Source organism: Athene noctua, chromosome 10 (genome assembly GCF_965140245.1).
Source record: "Athene noctua chromosome 10, bAthNoc1.hap1.1, whole genome shotgun sequence".
NCBI classification, from domain to species: Eukaryota; Metazoa; Chordata; class Aves; order Strigiformes; family Strigidae; genus Athene; species Athene noctua.
This window is the reverse complement of record NC_134046.1, coordinates 562,371-577,384: the sequence shown is the minus strand read 5'-3', so window position 1 is coordinate 577,384 and position 15,014 is coordinate 562,371. Positions and strand designations below refer to the sequence as shown.

General features: G+C 53.9%; 1 protein-coding gene across 3 annotated transcripts in view; it reads right to left on the bottom strand.

Moving 5' to 3' along the window:
- The window catches only part of PLXND1 (plexin D1), a 78,333-nt gene that overhangs the window by 50,334 nt on the left and 12,985 nt on the right, over positions 1-15,014 (bottom strand). For all 3 annotated transcript variants that reach the window (XM_074914744.1, XM_074914745.1, XM_074914746.1), the window contains 6 exons: positions 8,738-8,914; positions 5,800-5,931; positions 3,979-4,079; positions 3,193-3,322; positions 1,760-1,934; positions 160-268 (listed from right to left, as the gene is read on the bottom strand). In XM_074914744.1, coding sequence (XP_074770845.1) covers positions 160-268; positions 1,760-1,934; positions 3,193-3,322; positions 3,979-4,079; positions 5,800-5,931; positions 8,738-8,914 — 824 coding nt within the window. The remainder of the gene's footprint in view (positions 1-159; positions 269-1,759; positions 1,935-3,192; positions 3,323-3,978; positions 4,080-5,799; positions 5,932-8,737; positions 8,915-15,014) is intronic.

Here is a 15,014-nt window from a genome sequence, read left to right as displayed (position 1 = left end):
CGCTCCCCCATTAACCCACGCGGGGGGACCCTCTCCTGGCTGCGCGCACCCCCCGGCCTCACGCGCTCCATCTGCCGCCGTTGCCCCGCGGCCACCGCCACGTGCCAGCGGCCACCGCCTGCTGCCACCCACCCCCGGCACCGCCCCGGTGTCACTTACGCTCGCTTCGGGTAAATGTTGCCAGTTCTTTTGCAGTCGTAGATGGTGAAATTGGCCCGGATAATGTTTTTGCTGTTGACCCGGAGAGCAGTTTCGACGACCACGTGGTCTGAGAGAATCAAGCCAAAGAATATTGGGTTGCAAAAGCCTCTTTCTCGCGCTCATGCTTAGAAGACAAGACAGACCCTTGGGAAAACAAAGGCTAAATCTGATTTGTTTTCTCCAGGGCTTCCTCCAAGCTGCATTTCAGAGCTTGGACCATTCATCTTTTGCCCTCTGACTTTCAGCTCTTCCCTCTTAAATCAACATTTTACATCACCCTCACCAGAAAAGAACATTGCAACTTTCAGCAGAAAATTCCAGCATGTTGTGCAAGTGTTAATTAGCAGAGTTAATTATTGTCTTCGCTTACAGTTGGTGCTAAATGATATTTAAAAAAAAATGTGGTAATTAAAACATGTTAGTTATCATGTTTTAAAACCCCGCTCACTTTCCCCATGACAACAAACCCACAAAGAAAAGTGGAAAACCCTTTTTTGGCTACTTAACATGCTATACTATCTACCCCTCCCCCCAAAATTGCTTAATTTTTTTTTTTTTTTCTTTGCAATTTTGCCATATAAGCACCAGGGACAAGAGACAATGCCTCTTTCAGAATATGTACAATAAATCAGCGCATTGGATTCCAGAAATTCATTTGGACATTGCTGTAACCAACAATAAGAACAGTTAATGATCCCCCATTCTTTGGATAGCCAGGGAGAAAAACAATGCAGCCTTATAAACTTGCCTATGAGAAGTGGGATTTTCAAAAGGACTGGCTAATTCTTCTCCGACTAAAGTCAGCCATCTTCAATAGAGCATTCACTCCAGGCTTGGAAGCTGAAGATTTAACGAGCACTCAAGTCTGGGACGAGGCATCGCACTCCTCAGAAGGAGCTATACAGGGGGCTGTCGCCATCGCGCCGTGGCCAGGACCAGGTCCGGGCCCGGCCAGCTACAGCCAGATGTGCGGCTTTGGCCAGATGTGCGGCTCCGCAGCGCCGCGGGGTCTCGAGCGGGGCACCCGCCTGGCACCACCCCACAACAGGGGACACCCGGGGAGCTCCGCCTGGCTTTTGGCTGCCTGAACGGGATTACGAGGTTCTGAGCTGCCTTTAGGTATGCACTTGCTCTTCTTCCAGAACTCCTCCTGAAAGGCAGCACGTGCTCGGGACGGAAATTAAACAAAGGTAGCTGAAAATATGATATAAGTAGCAACATTATTTCCCCAGGGCTAGAACATTTTTGTTTTAGTACTTACTAAATCTAAAGCAGAAGCTCTAACCAGATAAATCGTAATAATATAAGTACATGAACTGGCTTTTAAATTCAGATGTTTAAAACGAAAATTGATAGATTTGAAATACTGTCAATTCATGTTAAGATGATGGAACTCCTACGCTTTAAAGTCTTATGACCCATAAAACAGAAGCAGCTTGGGTCTTTTCTTCCCTGTTTGCATTACCTGCGCATGAAACTGGAAAAAGAAAAAAGGCCTATGAAAAATTATGGCCACAAAAGTGTTCAGAATGAATGGAACTTGTTTTGTTCTACATACCCTGGTCATCTGGAAACGCTGGGTATTTCTCACGTGGAAGTAAACTGCAATAGATAAACTGGTTTACATAATCTCCAGCAACTCTGGCTACCGTGCGGATATTATTTCCATAGTCACAGGAAATATTTGTTCCATTCAGGTTCGGGATAGTTCCATTTATTTGTATTATCAGGGCCTATATCAGACCAAAAAAAAAAAAAAGTTACTATCACAGAAAATTATGTTTAGAATTTGTCAGTGTTTCAAAAGCTTTTCATAGGCTAGTGACTCCAACCCAAGTCCACAGGCAGCTGTTTTCTTTCATTTTATGCATTTTGAACTCTAAAAGTCATCTGCACACAAAACCTTGCTGCACTGGTAAGACCTCCAACAACTGTGGTTGGTATGGAAACCCAGCCCGGGGCCTCCCTGGGAGGCCTCTGGGAGGAAGCAGGACAGAGGAAGCAGGACGAACAGGCGAACCCCTCCGAGTGCAGAATAAAATTAACCCCTGCTCCTGAGTGCCTGAACCTGCCGGCTTGCCACAGTCCCTACCAGGGACTGGTGACGGGGGCGTGGAGCTGCGGGAGCTGCGGTGAGGGCCAGCCGCCAGCCACCGTCCTCCACTGGCCACCAGTTACCATCCTCCACTGGCCACCAGACACCATCCCACGCTGGCCACCAGCCATGATCCTCTGCCAGCACACGCGGGCCCAGCCGGCTGCAGGGGCTGCTTTTTGCTTTCGGCCCCCACAAGAAGGGACGGGAGGTTTTGCAGCAAGGGAACACCTCTGGGGGGACTCGGGAATGCGCGCAGCCCCCATGCTCGGCCAGCTTCCCCCCGCAGCGGGGTGGCTCCACGGGGACCCCGGCCCAGCACTCCTGCATGGCAGAAGTGGAGCCTGACTGGTGCTGGGGCCCCGCGGGATCCGTTTCTGCAGCGCCAGTCTGGGCTCTGCCCGTTTGTGAGTGATTTCCCCATGTTAGGGCTGGGCGAGAACTTTGGTACAGAGGGATTTGTGCCATGGGGACAGGGTCTGTCTTTAAACAAAAAATATTTTGATGAAAACATTTAAAATATAACTAAAATATTGTTAAGAGCAGCAACAATACAAAACCAGAAAAGGAGCTGAGTTAGCTGCTTGCGGCCGACCCTCTGTATTTTAAAGCTGCAGCCCCTGCAGCGTTTGGCGCAGCAGCCGCAGCAGCCCCGCTCGCCTCCAGGCTCCGCGTCCTGCTGCCTCCCGGCCATGGCACCCGAGGTCACCTCCCGGCTTTTGGGGCCCTCGCCCTGACTCAGCAGCACACAGAGCTTGGCACCCCCGCAGCCGTACCGAGCCGCCCGAGGCCGTGCTGCTGCGCCAGAGGAGCGTGGACATTTGTCAGCCCTGAGAGCGGGTAACGACGCTACGGGACGCTGCACATGATTGATTTGGTATTCACAGCAAACGCACCGGGTTCTCTTTGTCGATATTAATCTCGGGCTCCAAGATGGTCATGGAAGGGCACTGCTGCACTCCTTCACTTGCGCTCGCCCAGAAGTTGGCCCCTGTGAAGTTCGTGCACTCATGCTGCAGAGAACACCTGCAGCGAACAGGGGAACAATTTGTGGTTGATTATTTTTAAAACAGGTGATAAAAACGTTGACTTCCCTGTGAGGGAAGAGCCTGAGAAAATCCTGTGCCTGCAACTTTTTCCTCCATCCATGCAGCTAAGCCTAAAGCTTTGCTGCTATATTTAAAGTGTCTGGTTGCCACGATAAGAGCACGTACTCCCACCAGCATCAACAGAGCATCAGCATTCGGGCTAAGTGAGAGCAAGCCAGGCTGAGCCCAGAACTGAAGAGGAGAAGGTGACATTTTGTCCGACTTCTTCAGTTTGTAAACGCAGAGTCTAATTTTGTAAATCCCTTTTGAGTGTTGATCGTCTCCTACTCATAAATGATAATTGCAAGGGCAAAAGATGGTCTTTAACTGGGTGTTGGCTCTCTCAGTCCCATGGCTGGATGCCTGCGAGATATTCTCTGCACTGGCAGCTGACTGCAGCATAACAATGCAGCTACAGTTAAATCCTGGCTCTGAAGAGCATCCCAACCGTCTGAGACCAGATGCAATTGTTTTTAAAAGCATGTATTTCGTAAGGAATGGACAAAGACTAATGGCAGCATGACTGCGTGAAAATGTAAAAGACACCAGAAATTCCTGCTGGGCTCGAGGGCCAGAGGACACAGCCCGTCCTACCTGGTCTCCATTGTGCACCACCCGCAGTAGGCATCAGCGGCGGCCAGGCACTCCGTGCACGTCAGGTACTGGTTGCAGGCAGCCACCTTCACCCGCGTCATCTGCACGACAACAGCACAACTGCTTCCAAACGTTTCACACCACCACAGGAACGCTCGACCCGCCCGGGATGCGCCGGGACGGCCACACATAGCTACCAACGAGACGTTGGCGTCGGGGCCGCTGCACCCGTTCGCCCAGACCCAGCCCGACGGGACGGACCACGAGGAGCAGACCCCGGCACCGCCGCCCTCCGCCCCCCGAGCCAGGTGTGCTGCGTCTGGCCAGCCCGCACAGGCAGCAGTGCAGGCAGCTGCCCGCTGCCCTGCCCACGCCCCAGCAGAGCCCGTCACAGCCCAGGGGCCGCGTGTTCCAGGGCGCGCGAGGACGCCCAAGGGACGAGGCTGGCTCAGCAGGGCTGAGCTGCTCCTCTTCTCCCGGCACCTTGGCGGTAGATGTGTGACGGTCAGGCTACGCCTCCTGAGGTGCCAGCCGGGAGAAGGTTTCACAGCTTGTCCCTCCCCGCGAAAAGCTCTCACTCAGACCTGCAGAAACCTCCTTTCTAGGCAGAGCTGAACGCTGTCTGGCTATTCACCAAATGACCACAAAACACTCTGGAAACCTTAATTTACTAAGAAATCAAAGTACCTCTGGTGACTTGCTCGGCAGGAGCAGTTGGAGGGAAAGCATGTGTGGGTTTCTGCTTTTTCCTCGCTCAATTTCTAAACATTTGGGAAGGAAAACTCAGTTGTCTGGTACAGTGGGAACCAACAATGTGAGGTGCTGAGAGCCCTGAGCATGCCCCAGACCATGGGCACCTTGGCCTGACCTCCGCTTCCCCCGCAGCACTTCGCTGCTCCCCAGCCCTGCGGTGCTCAGCACCCCCGTCCCAACCCCATCAAGCTCCTGGGGAGCTTCCCAGGATGCTAATTGCACCAAAGGAAAATAACTCATCTGGTTTATTGGAAAAGCAACAGAGGAAAGCATCCCAAGTGCTGCCCTGGGTGTTTGCTCGAGCCTGAGAAGAGGTGCACAGCCCAGCCTGGGGGCTGAGAGGAGACAGGCTGAAACACCAGCTGAAGAGGCATCCCGGGAGGGTTCTGTGAAATGATAACGACCAATCTGCAGGGAATTAGGGCTTGGAAAATATAAACGCAACACACAACATTTGTGGTTGTGCATCTGTTTTGACAGATTAAAATGTAATTCAGGACAAACCACCAGTGCCTGGAGCATTCAGCTTCTCCTCTTCTGCTCACTTGATGGAGATGAGACTGACTGTTCCTACCTGCCGCGGCACTCCCGGGCTCTGCAGAGAGCCCCCCTCCTCGCCAGCCCTCCTGCCAGCCAGGCTGAACAGAAACCTCCCCCAAGGACCACTTCTGACAGGCAGACTTTTTGTCTGTAGGATCTCCTAAAAGCCTCCTTGCAGACTGCGTACTGTAATTTTCAGGTTTCTATACAGGAACAACCTCTCATTATTTCTGCACTTCCCCGAGTGGGATCGGTTTTGATATCTCTCACTCTGCTTTCTACCTGGCCACCACGAAGAGGAGGAAGCCTGACAATCTGCTCTGCTTGGAGTGACGCCCATCCAGCGCAGGAGGACAGGCACAGGTTCCCCTTGGAAAGCCCCCTGACACCCCAGCCAAAGCTCTGAGCTTCTTGGCTCTGCCCATTAATGCGAAAGCAATTTTTATTGTCCCTTCCTGCTCCCGGCTTAGTGCTAAATCAAAGGCATGATGCTCAGAGGACTATCTTGCCGAAGACTAAAGATCTCACCTGATAGGAGGTCATCAGATAGAGGTAGGTGGAATCAGAGGGGTCAAACTGCATGATGGGGTGGACAGGCTCTCCGTAAGCCACCGAAATGGATCTCCTGCTAATGACCTTCATGGTGCTGTCCAGATTAATCTGTAGCGAGAAGAAGCCACTCACTGAGACCATTTTTCAAACGCTATGGGGAGAAGATTATTTTTCCTCGGTTATAAACAAGAACCAGAGTGGTATCTAACGGTGCTCCACACCGCTGTAAATCTCCACACACTCTGCAGGCTGCACACTCAGAGCTTTACTGGAAAGCCAGCGTCATGCCACAGGGAAGCACTGAGTGGCCCAGGAAGCCCAGGCCACGGCCAGCAGCCCTGCTCGGTGACCAACAACCCTGGCAGCCCTTGGTCCCTCTGGCTAAAGCCCTGTTTGGAAAACTTCTAGTGGAGGCTCTTCCTGGCGCAGGCGGCTGCTTCCAGCCGGCCCCGGCAGCGCAACGCCCGCGTCACCCTCCTGGAGGAGGCACCAGCCTCGGGCCCTCGTTACACACACACACGTGCGTTTCTGTTACAAACACTGCGTTTCCAGAGCTTAATGGAAAACAGCGAAAAGCAGCGACAGGGCTCACAACATGGCACCCCCTGCTCCCTGCATATTTGAAAAATAAGCGTTGTCATTCCTGGCCAAAAGCAGCTTTTATCCCTGCTCACTCCAGAAACCGTGGCAGCTGCCGCAAGAGAGCCGAATCCTACCTTGCCTCATGAATCACCAGCTGAAGCGCTGGCAGTGATGGAAGAGGCTGCAAAGCATCAGCCTGCCTTTCAGATCTCAGAATGTCTTGGCATTTGACTTGAAAACTCAGCAAATTAAATGTGGCATTGCTGAGAGGAAATAACAATAGGGCTACACAATTTTGCGTGACAGTCACTTTTCAGCTTAAAACAGAAACGGAGCGAGGAAAATTCCTACCTCCTTACTAGAAAGGGAAGGCAATAACTGTTAAGGACCAAGCATGTCTCTGCTCTCTAAAGTCTGGATTAATTAATTAACATAGAATTAATTAATTCTTACACTAGAGCAGCTCCAACATGTCCTAGTAAGATAGCACATGCTCAAAGCAGAGGGCTTCCCTCTGCTAAGGACCATATGCAAGCACTGCAAGCTACTAAGCAGAAAAAAAAGGGAACTACCATTTTAAAAACTGGCTATCCAGAAGCTAAATAATTCCTGGGATCACCCAAGATATCCGTGAACCAAGTCTTGATGCCCTCTGCTTTAGTTTTGCGGCCGTCCTCTCTCCCTCCTTGCTGAGATTTGCTCTACGCTTGGTGGTTTCAGGTGCCTCTCCCTGGGTCCCTCTGCCTCCCAGACTCCTCTACCCCACGTTTTCACTGTGCTTGCACCCTCCCTGGATCCCCAGGAGCTGTGGGCCCCGGGGAAGGGCCACTGCAGCAGCACAGAGGGGCCAAGACCACCAGTCCCCTCGCTGGAGCGGGGTCGGGGCATGCTGGGGGCCGCGTGCTGCCCTGGCGCTGGTGAGAGCAGAATGGGGCCAAACTTCTGGGTCACCCCACCACAGCACCTTGTCTACAAGCACCTGGACACGTGGGGACTGACCAGAACAGACCCCTCCCAGCCCTGACTCCTTCAGGGCGTTCACCCTGGCACACCTTGCCCAGGCCACCGCTTCCCAAGTGCTGTTTTTCCTCTAATGACTGCTGGACGTGGCACCGATAATGGCCCTCACAAAATGCCCATCTGCAGCCTGTCTGATTAATTCCCCATACATACCCCTGGCAGCCATAATTGCTGCTGGCAGGAGCTGGTCGAGCACTATTTCTGCCCCTTTGCTGTCTTTTCTCAGGCAGCAAATCTGAATGATAACTCACGCAAAGTATCTTGTATCCCGTGCCAAATAACAAGGAGCCCCGAAGGTAAAAGGGCTTCTGGTTATGCAGCTGTGTTGTAGAATTAGATTAGAGCTATCTGAGCAAATTATCCCAGCAAAGGGTAGCCAGAAGCCTCTCCCTAATGGAGGCGCAGCAGATAAGGCTGCTCTCTCGGAGAGGGTAATGGAAGCAGAGCTGTTAATACTGTGTGAACGGGGGCTGCGCTGCGTGTGGCATGTGCCTCTGCAGCCCGCCGCACGGGCCGGGGGGCAGCTTCCTCCCACCCCCTCGATTACCTGCCCCTGTGGGCAAAAATCAAAGCAGGGAGTTTCTTTGTGATCGTTCCCACATTTCTGTCAGGAGCACTTGGACGCAAGGGAAGAGATTGGATCAGTTTTCCCCTCTCCAAGCGTTCTGATCCGATATTCCACCTTAGGCACCACTCACCCCAGGCTGAGATACAGCAGGTATGGGCTCTCCTCCCCTCTCTAAGGACTTTTGATGCCGAGTACACCAAACTTGTGGCTGGCTGGAATCAAAACTTTCTTTGGCAAACTTCAAGTGCTAAAGTTACTGAAACCTTGGCCTTGCACCTTGGCTCCGGAGCCGGGGTATCGCGTTGCCCTACGCTGCCTTCGGCTCAGAGTTTAAAGCAGATTCTCCATCAGATGTGTGGAGTCACACCTGCTTTGGCCTCAGCTGTGATGAAGCATCTCTCAGTGATTCCCCTGTCTACATGGAGCCTTCAGAAGCCATCAGCTCGGAGGGACAATTTATTAGAACAGTTAATAATTAAATGCTGCACAATAACATTTCCAGCATAGGGTTCATCAAGAACATCCTGCTCGCATGGCAGCCTTGAGCAGTAATTAAGGGCCACCAGTCAGCGGGCAGCACATACCACTGCACAGATCCCATCACTTCTTCACTGCCAAGCAGAAGCAGGTGCTCAGACACTCGACAGCAGACACTGTGCCCTGCGCAGTGCTGGAAGGGCCGCCCGCCGCCCCCCGACCCCCAGCCCTGCCTGCCCCCTGTCGGTGCTGCCAGGCTCCACTTGCCTTCAGGAGTCCCCCGCTGGCCGTGCCCAGGAACACGACGGTGTAGTTATTGACGCTGGCCACGGCCACCGCGGTCAGGCCGCTGTAGGTGAAGACGGGGGTCGCCGTGACGGGGTTGATGATGGCCAGCGGGTGCTGGAGGTGCGCGGCCCCGCAGTCCAGCTGCTCCGGCTGCAGCTGTGGAGAGACACACACGTCAGTGGGCTGCAGCCAGCAGGTCCCCCCCGCGTCACTGCTGCGAGCCTGGCGTGGACAAATCGCCCAGGGAAAGCTCCTCGCTACCAAGTCACAGAACAGGAAAATGCAACTGGTTAATACAGGAGCAAAGAGCTGTAAGAGCTTCCTCTGTGCTTGCCAGATCTACCCTCAGAGCCAAACCCGGAGCAGGCTTTGCTGGCGACGAGCCGCTGGAGGAGCCGTGCCCTTGCCCGTGCTGCGGGTGGGATCGGGGCAGCACCGGGATCGCTGCCGGAGCCCCCAGGCACGGGGCACCCCAGGAGCACGTCCTCCAGCCGGAGACCTGTTTACTGCAGCACCACCCTCCCCTCCACACCAGGGGTGACAGTAAAAGGGGACAAGGGGGCTCCTTGCAGGGGGCTGGGCCGCAGGGCAGGTTCCTCAGCCCGCCAAAGATGAGCCCTCCCCAGGGGCCGCTGGCTGCCGACCCTCGCTGGCCCTGTGGAACGCCCCAGCGCTGCCCTGGGTCCCCTTCCCACGGGTCGGCTTGGGATCAGCGCTCGGGGACACACGGAGCCGCGCTCAGCTGCAGGTCCAGCAGCCATCTCCTGCGCCTTCTGCCTCAAAGAGAAGCTGAAGTAAAAGGTTTCTCCAATAAAAAACCTCAAAATATTATTTCCCTGCAAGTGAGGAAGTGAGTGAGAACGAAGCCAAGCGAGGAGGGGAAAAAAAGCTTGCTGGCGGCTCCCAGGACTGTAAATCCTGGCTCTGATCTTGCTGCTGCTGCTGCAGTCAACAGCAAAATTTCCACAGTTTTCCACTGGGACAGGATGGGATGGAGAAGCTGCTGAGCAGAAGGAGGCACCGTGCAAAACTGCCCAAACGCTGGAGCCACCAACCCCGTCCAGCCTCAGCCCACGGCCGCTCGCCGTGCCCCGGGGAGCAAGTACAGCTCTGCCCTGTGCCCAGGACCACAAGAGGTTCATCATGCGCCTCTGGCTTCTGCTTCCAAGCTGTTCCTCAAAGCTCTGGGGGAGCAGGACCTACCTTTTCTACAGAAACATTAAATTCAGGCCAGCAGGCTGTGGCAGGAACAAGGGGGTCAAGGGGCGAGGGCAGAGGACAGTTGTTAAGGACTCCTCACTCCAAGGTTCGCCAGCGAGCAAGCACTTGGCTCATTTGTCCCAAAGCAAGACAACAGAGTTGACTATCCTGGGCTAAATTAATTAGCACAGTTGCTGCATGACAGCAGCATTTGAAAACAGGACTGATGCCTCATATTCCTCCCACCCTGCCAAGACGCATCCAAGATTTATGACCCTCTCACCCTGAATCCTCTGAGACTCTCCTTATAATTTGTGCTCAGACAATGTGGATGGATTCAGCGAGGTCTGAACATCACAACAGTCTTGCTGCCCAGTTTACCTGCTGCCACTCCCGGGTGCCGCCGAAGGGTTCCACTGATGGGCATGTTTCCAGGGCCATTACCACATCATCTACACTGTCCTTTCAGGCTCCTCTTTAGAGAAGCCTCAACTGCTGCCCCCTCGGCAGGTGTGGGCACACAGCTGGGCCCTGACCTGCCGGCACCTGCGGGTACTTGCTGGCACCAAATCAGGGCCCTGATTGCGCAGAGTGCTTCTACAAAACTCTAGACACCGCAACCCACACCCCTAAAACTAAGCACATTTCATGCCTTATTGAACTCAGCCATAACAGGGATATTCCTTCCAAAATAATCGTCAGGAGTGCTAATTTAAGCAGAACAAATGCAGGAATTCGAGGATGTATCTGTTAAGAAACTGGACCTGCGCTTCCACCAGGCAGGAGAAGTTGACAACCAGCCTGTTTAGCACAGTCCCTCCTCCCTGGGCTGAGTGCACCAGGGCCTCTATTTTAATTCCTTTATTACCATTATTATTTCATTAATAGAACCAGAATAAACCTTCAGCTCTCCCCTCTCTCCAGGCGGGCTAGAAGATGAGGCAAGAGCATGAGACCCGGGCAGGACCCCAGCTGCGCTCCAACCCTGGTCTGGGGGACACCTCCTGCCCTCCCGGGCACGACCCCGCGTCCTGGGTCGGTGCCACACTACAGCAGCGCATCGCTGGGTGAAAACGGGGAAGAAACTTGCTAAAACCCCAAATGTACGCGAAGCAACTGGGCTGCTTCTCCAGGACTGGGGGACAGACGGAAGCCCCCACCAGATCCCCACAGGGCTGGTGACCCCTCTGTGGCGGCTGGGGCTGCTCCGTGTGGGGATGTGCGGGCGCAGGTGCCAGCCAGCCTCCCGCCTTTTGTGGCAGCTGGTCAGCAAAGAGCCCTGGTCAGCAAACCCTGGCACCCCCAGCCCCGGCCCGCGGCAGCCCCTTCCCCTGCCTGCGGAAGGGCTGGTAGCCCTGCCCGGGGGGAGCAGACACCCCCCAGGCCCGCTCCCTGCCGCAGCGGCGGAGCGGGTCCTCTCCAGGAAACCGCCCTGACCTGGGACCCCCGCGGCCCCCGCTGCTGCCGGTCGCAGCCGCCGTGCAGGAACACAGGCTGATGTGAAAAACTGCCTCCGCTAAAGCGAGCGCCAAAGAGAAGGCAACACGCTCGGAGCTGCAGCCCGGTTCACGTGGGACCGAGACGAGAGGATCAAGTGTGGTGGATGCAAGTGACTTTGCTAAATGCGTTTTGCAGTTTTACAGTATTCCATTCTATTAAAAAATAAAATCGCAGCCCCAATTCTGAAGTGTGTGTGTTGATCCCTGTAACAGGGCAACACTTTACACCGTACAGAGAATGCGGCAAGCCACGCACGTTTCTGATTTAACGGTCCCTCTCACTCCCAGCCAGACCTTTGGACATGCACCTGGGTTTATTTATTTGTCTCAGGGATGATTATCTCTAACCCCTCTTCACTACTCTTTACCAATATTAACCACCTGAGGCTCACAAGGCTTCTTCCTGCTGGGAAACTGAGGCACAGAGGCACCTCAGTCCGCCTGGCAGCCCGAGGGATGCTCAGCACCTCGTCTCAGCAGCAGCTGCTCCGGGGAGCCAGGACTGGCCTTTGTCTGCCGGTGGCTTTGCTGCCTCCCAGCCCGAGGGACACAGCCCTTTCTTCTCACAGGTGGCCAAAATCATGGGAAGTTCCTTATCTGCTGCCTGCCGGCTTATAAATCACGCATTTCAGAGCCAATATCAGCACAAAGTGTTTTCCACAGTAAACAGGATGTAACTACTCTAACACAGGCCAAGCTTTATTTTGGCCACATACATCCTTCCTCTGAAACACCTTTCTTTGAATGACATCAGCTCTTCCAACGGGCAGGCAGGAGGAGACATATGGTGTTTCCCTCTCTGGGGTCCCAGGGCGGGTGACACGCTGTGCTGCTGTTGTCTGTACACTGAGGGGACAACTTAACTCTGCCACGTTACGGTAAACAGGATACGGCCAAGCCACATCCTTCTGCAGGCACCAGGCAAACACGGCAGCTTGGGAAACCCCACTTAAAGGCTGGGCTAAAAGGCTTTCTCCAAGCAGAACGGGTTAAATCTTGCTCCTTCTTAAATCAAACTGCCCTACCCTGATGTGGGGAAAGCATAAACGTTAAGTTTTCTTCCAGAACCAATCTCTTTCTATCATCTACATTTTAAAACAACCCCGTGGGCATTTACTGTATTGCTGCTATTTTTCTGCTACACGCTCTGGATAGTCAGTAACTCGCAGATATATTGGGCAAGTCTAGATTCGAATCCTTCTGCACCCGAAACATTTGACTCTGGCCCTCACGCTAACAAAGAGCCACATCGGGCACAAGCTGGAGACAACCCCCAGCCAGCACCAGCCGAGCAGCGCTGCTGTCACCCCGCACGCTCCCAACAAGGGCGTACGCGGCACTTCTGCGAAATTTCACAAATGATGCAAATTAATTCAAACCAAGGAGCCACATCTAAGAGGAGGGTTAGTCAGATTAACCCCTGAGCATGATTGCAAAAACAAAGCAGGACAGAGATAAAAGATTTCCAGCCGCATCAGAGCTCAACAGTTTTCACCGTGTGAGTTCAGTTCTTTATCCCAGGCCTAAAAGGAGCAGAAAAAGCGATTTTCCAGAATTTCCATTACAGCTCCCAGCCCCGGGCGCTGCGCCCCAGAGGCAGGCGCGCAGGATGTCCCTTCGGGAAGGAAGTCTGCTGGAAACAGAAGGAGGAAGAGGAGTGGTGAGGCAGCACTCAGGAAAACCATGAAACAGACTGACTTCTGCATCCTGTGTTTGTGACCTTAAAAATAGTTCTTAAGCAAAGATGGAATTTGTTTCTGAATCAAAAGCAGGCTGGAGTTCAGAAAAAAGCCCTGCAGCTTTTGCTTTTCTGACTCTACTGCGGCGGGTCCGAAAGCATCGCGGAGCAGCAGTAAGTGGAAAGGGAGTCCGGCCCCTTTCATGTATCGTATCAGAGCGGATTAAAGTGTTGGCTTCTAGCATGCCTGGAGTCCTGGGAAAATGACACAGCCAGCATCCGATAATCCGCTCCAAACTTGTTGATTTGTGGGACTTAGCCATCGTCTTCATAGGCTCAAAATTTGGCAGTTGCTCCCACACAACTGACATTTTCAGGCCATTAAAGTCTGTGATAAAAGGGCTCTAGTTTTATCTCTTGCCTTCCTTAACATAAACCATTAGGCTTTTATTAACATTTAGGTATGACTCAGGGAAATCTCTGATTGCAGAGAGAATATTCAAAATAATACGGATACTGTCCGAAGAGAATAGCAGGACATGGACTCAAAGCTGCAGAGTAGGGAGAGGCTAAAACCCAACGTGGAAATATTGCACAGACACCGTAGGAAAACGGGCAGAGCGAGAGATGGTGGCAAGGCAGCCCGGCTGCATTACGAAAACAGAAAGTACAAGCCCTCCTCTGTGTCGGGCAGAGCCCAGACTGGCCACGAAACCCCTCCCCGGCAGAGCCCATTCATCCCGCAGCCCCCTCCGCGCTGCCAGCAGTTTGTACACACAATCACGCGTTTATCTGCTGGAGTGTCGCAACCAGAGCTGTCAAAAACAGGCTTTTTGGGATGCCTGGAGGAAAATGTCATCCTCAGAAGAGGACTCTACTGTTAAGGCACTTGAGACGTAAGCGGTCTCTAATTGTAGTGCTGCCGCAAGGGCAGGCATTATCACAGAGCTCCTCTAACTTCCCATCATATTTTTGAGGCAATGGGAGGCAAATCAACATGCGCTCCTGGCCAGTCGAGGCACTCGGGCTGAGAACCTCTGATAACATGAATCTTGCTGAATTTTTCTCAAGAATCATCCACACTAAGCAATCAGCACCTCCACAGCACAGCAGACGTCCTTAAAAAAAAAAAACAACCCCCAAATGAGATTTGCACCCTGATTTACTTAGACCACAAGCTTCTTGAGCGAGGAGGCGGTGGGTTTGCTGTGTTTTGCAGGTTTGCACAGTGCCAGCCCTGGCCTACAGTGACACCAGTGTGATGCCCGTGACAGGCTGCCCAAACACCCCTCTGTCTGCTCTCGGACCAACCCAGACCGTGTCCTGCCCGCGGGGGCCCCGGCCCCACCAGCAGCTTCTCCAGCCGGACGGCACCTGGGCACGGCGCGGGGCAGAGCCCGGGGGTACACCAGCACCTCCTGGGCGGTGCTGGGGGGCCGTCAGCACCCGCAGCACCTGCCCAGAGGCTCCCCGGAGCGAGACCCACGCAGCAGCACCCTGGGGACCTCTCCCGCAGATCCCCACGCTGCCCTGGGAAACCAGAGCCAGCCCCGCGCAGTCCACAGCCGGGACGGCTATGGCCTCCAGCCCCGAACTGGGGCAGTCTGGCGGAAAAGGGGTAACTGCTAATGACAAACTACCGCCAGGTTCCCTCCGCCAAGCCCCCGCCAAGCAGCGCTCCCAGCCGAGTGCGCGCCTGCCCCGCCACAGCCGCCGGCACCGGCACAGCTCGTCGGCTGTGTGGGGAGAAAAGTGACCCTGTCAGCACACCTGCGCCTCCCTCCACCGCAGAGAAATGTCACCCCCGTGCTGAAACACGTTCCTTCAGCTTCCACACGGCTCCTGGTGCCTGGCTGCTTTTCAGCCTCTTATCTTCATT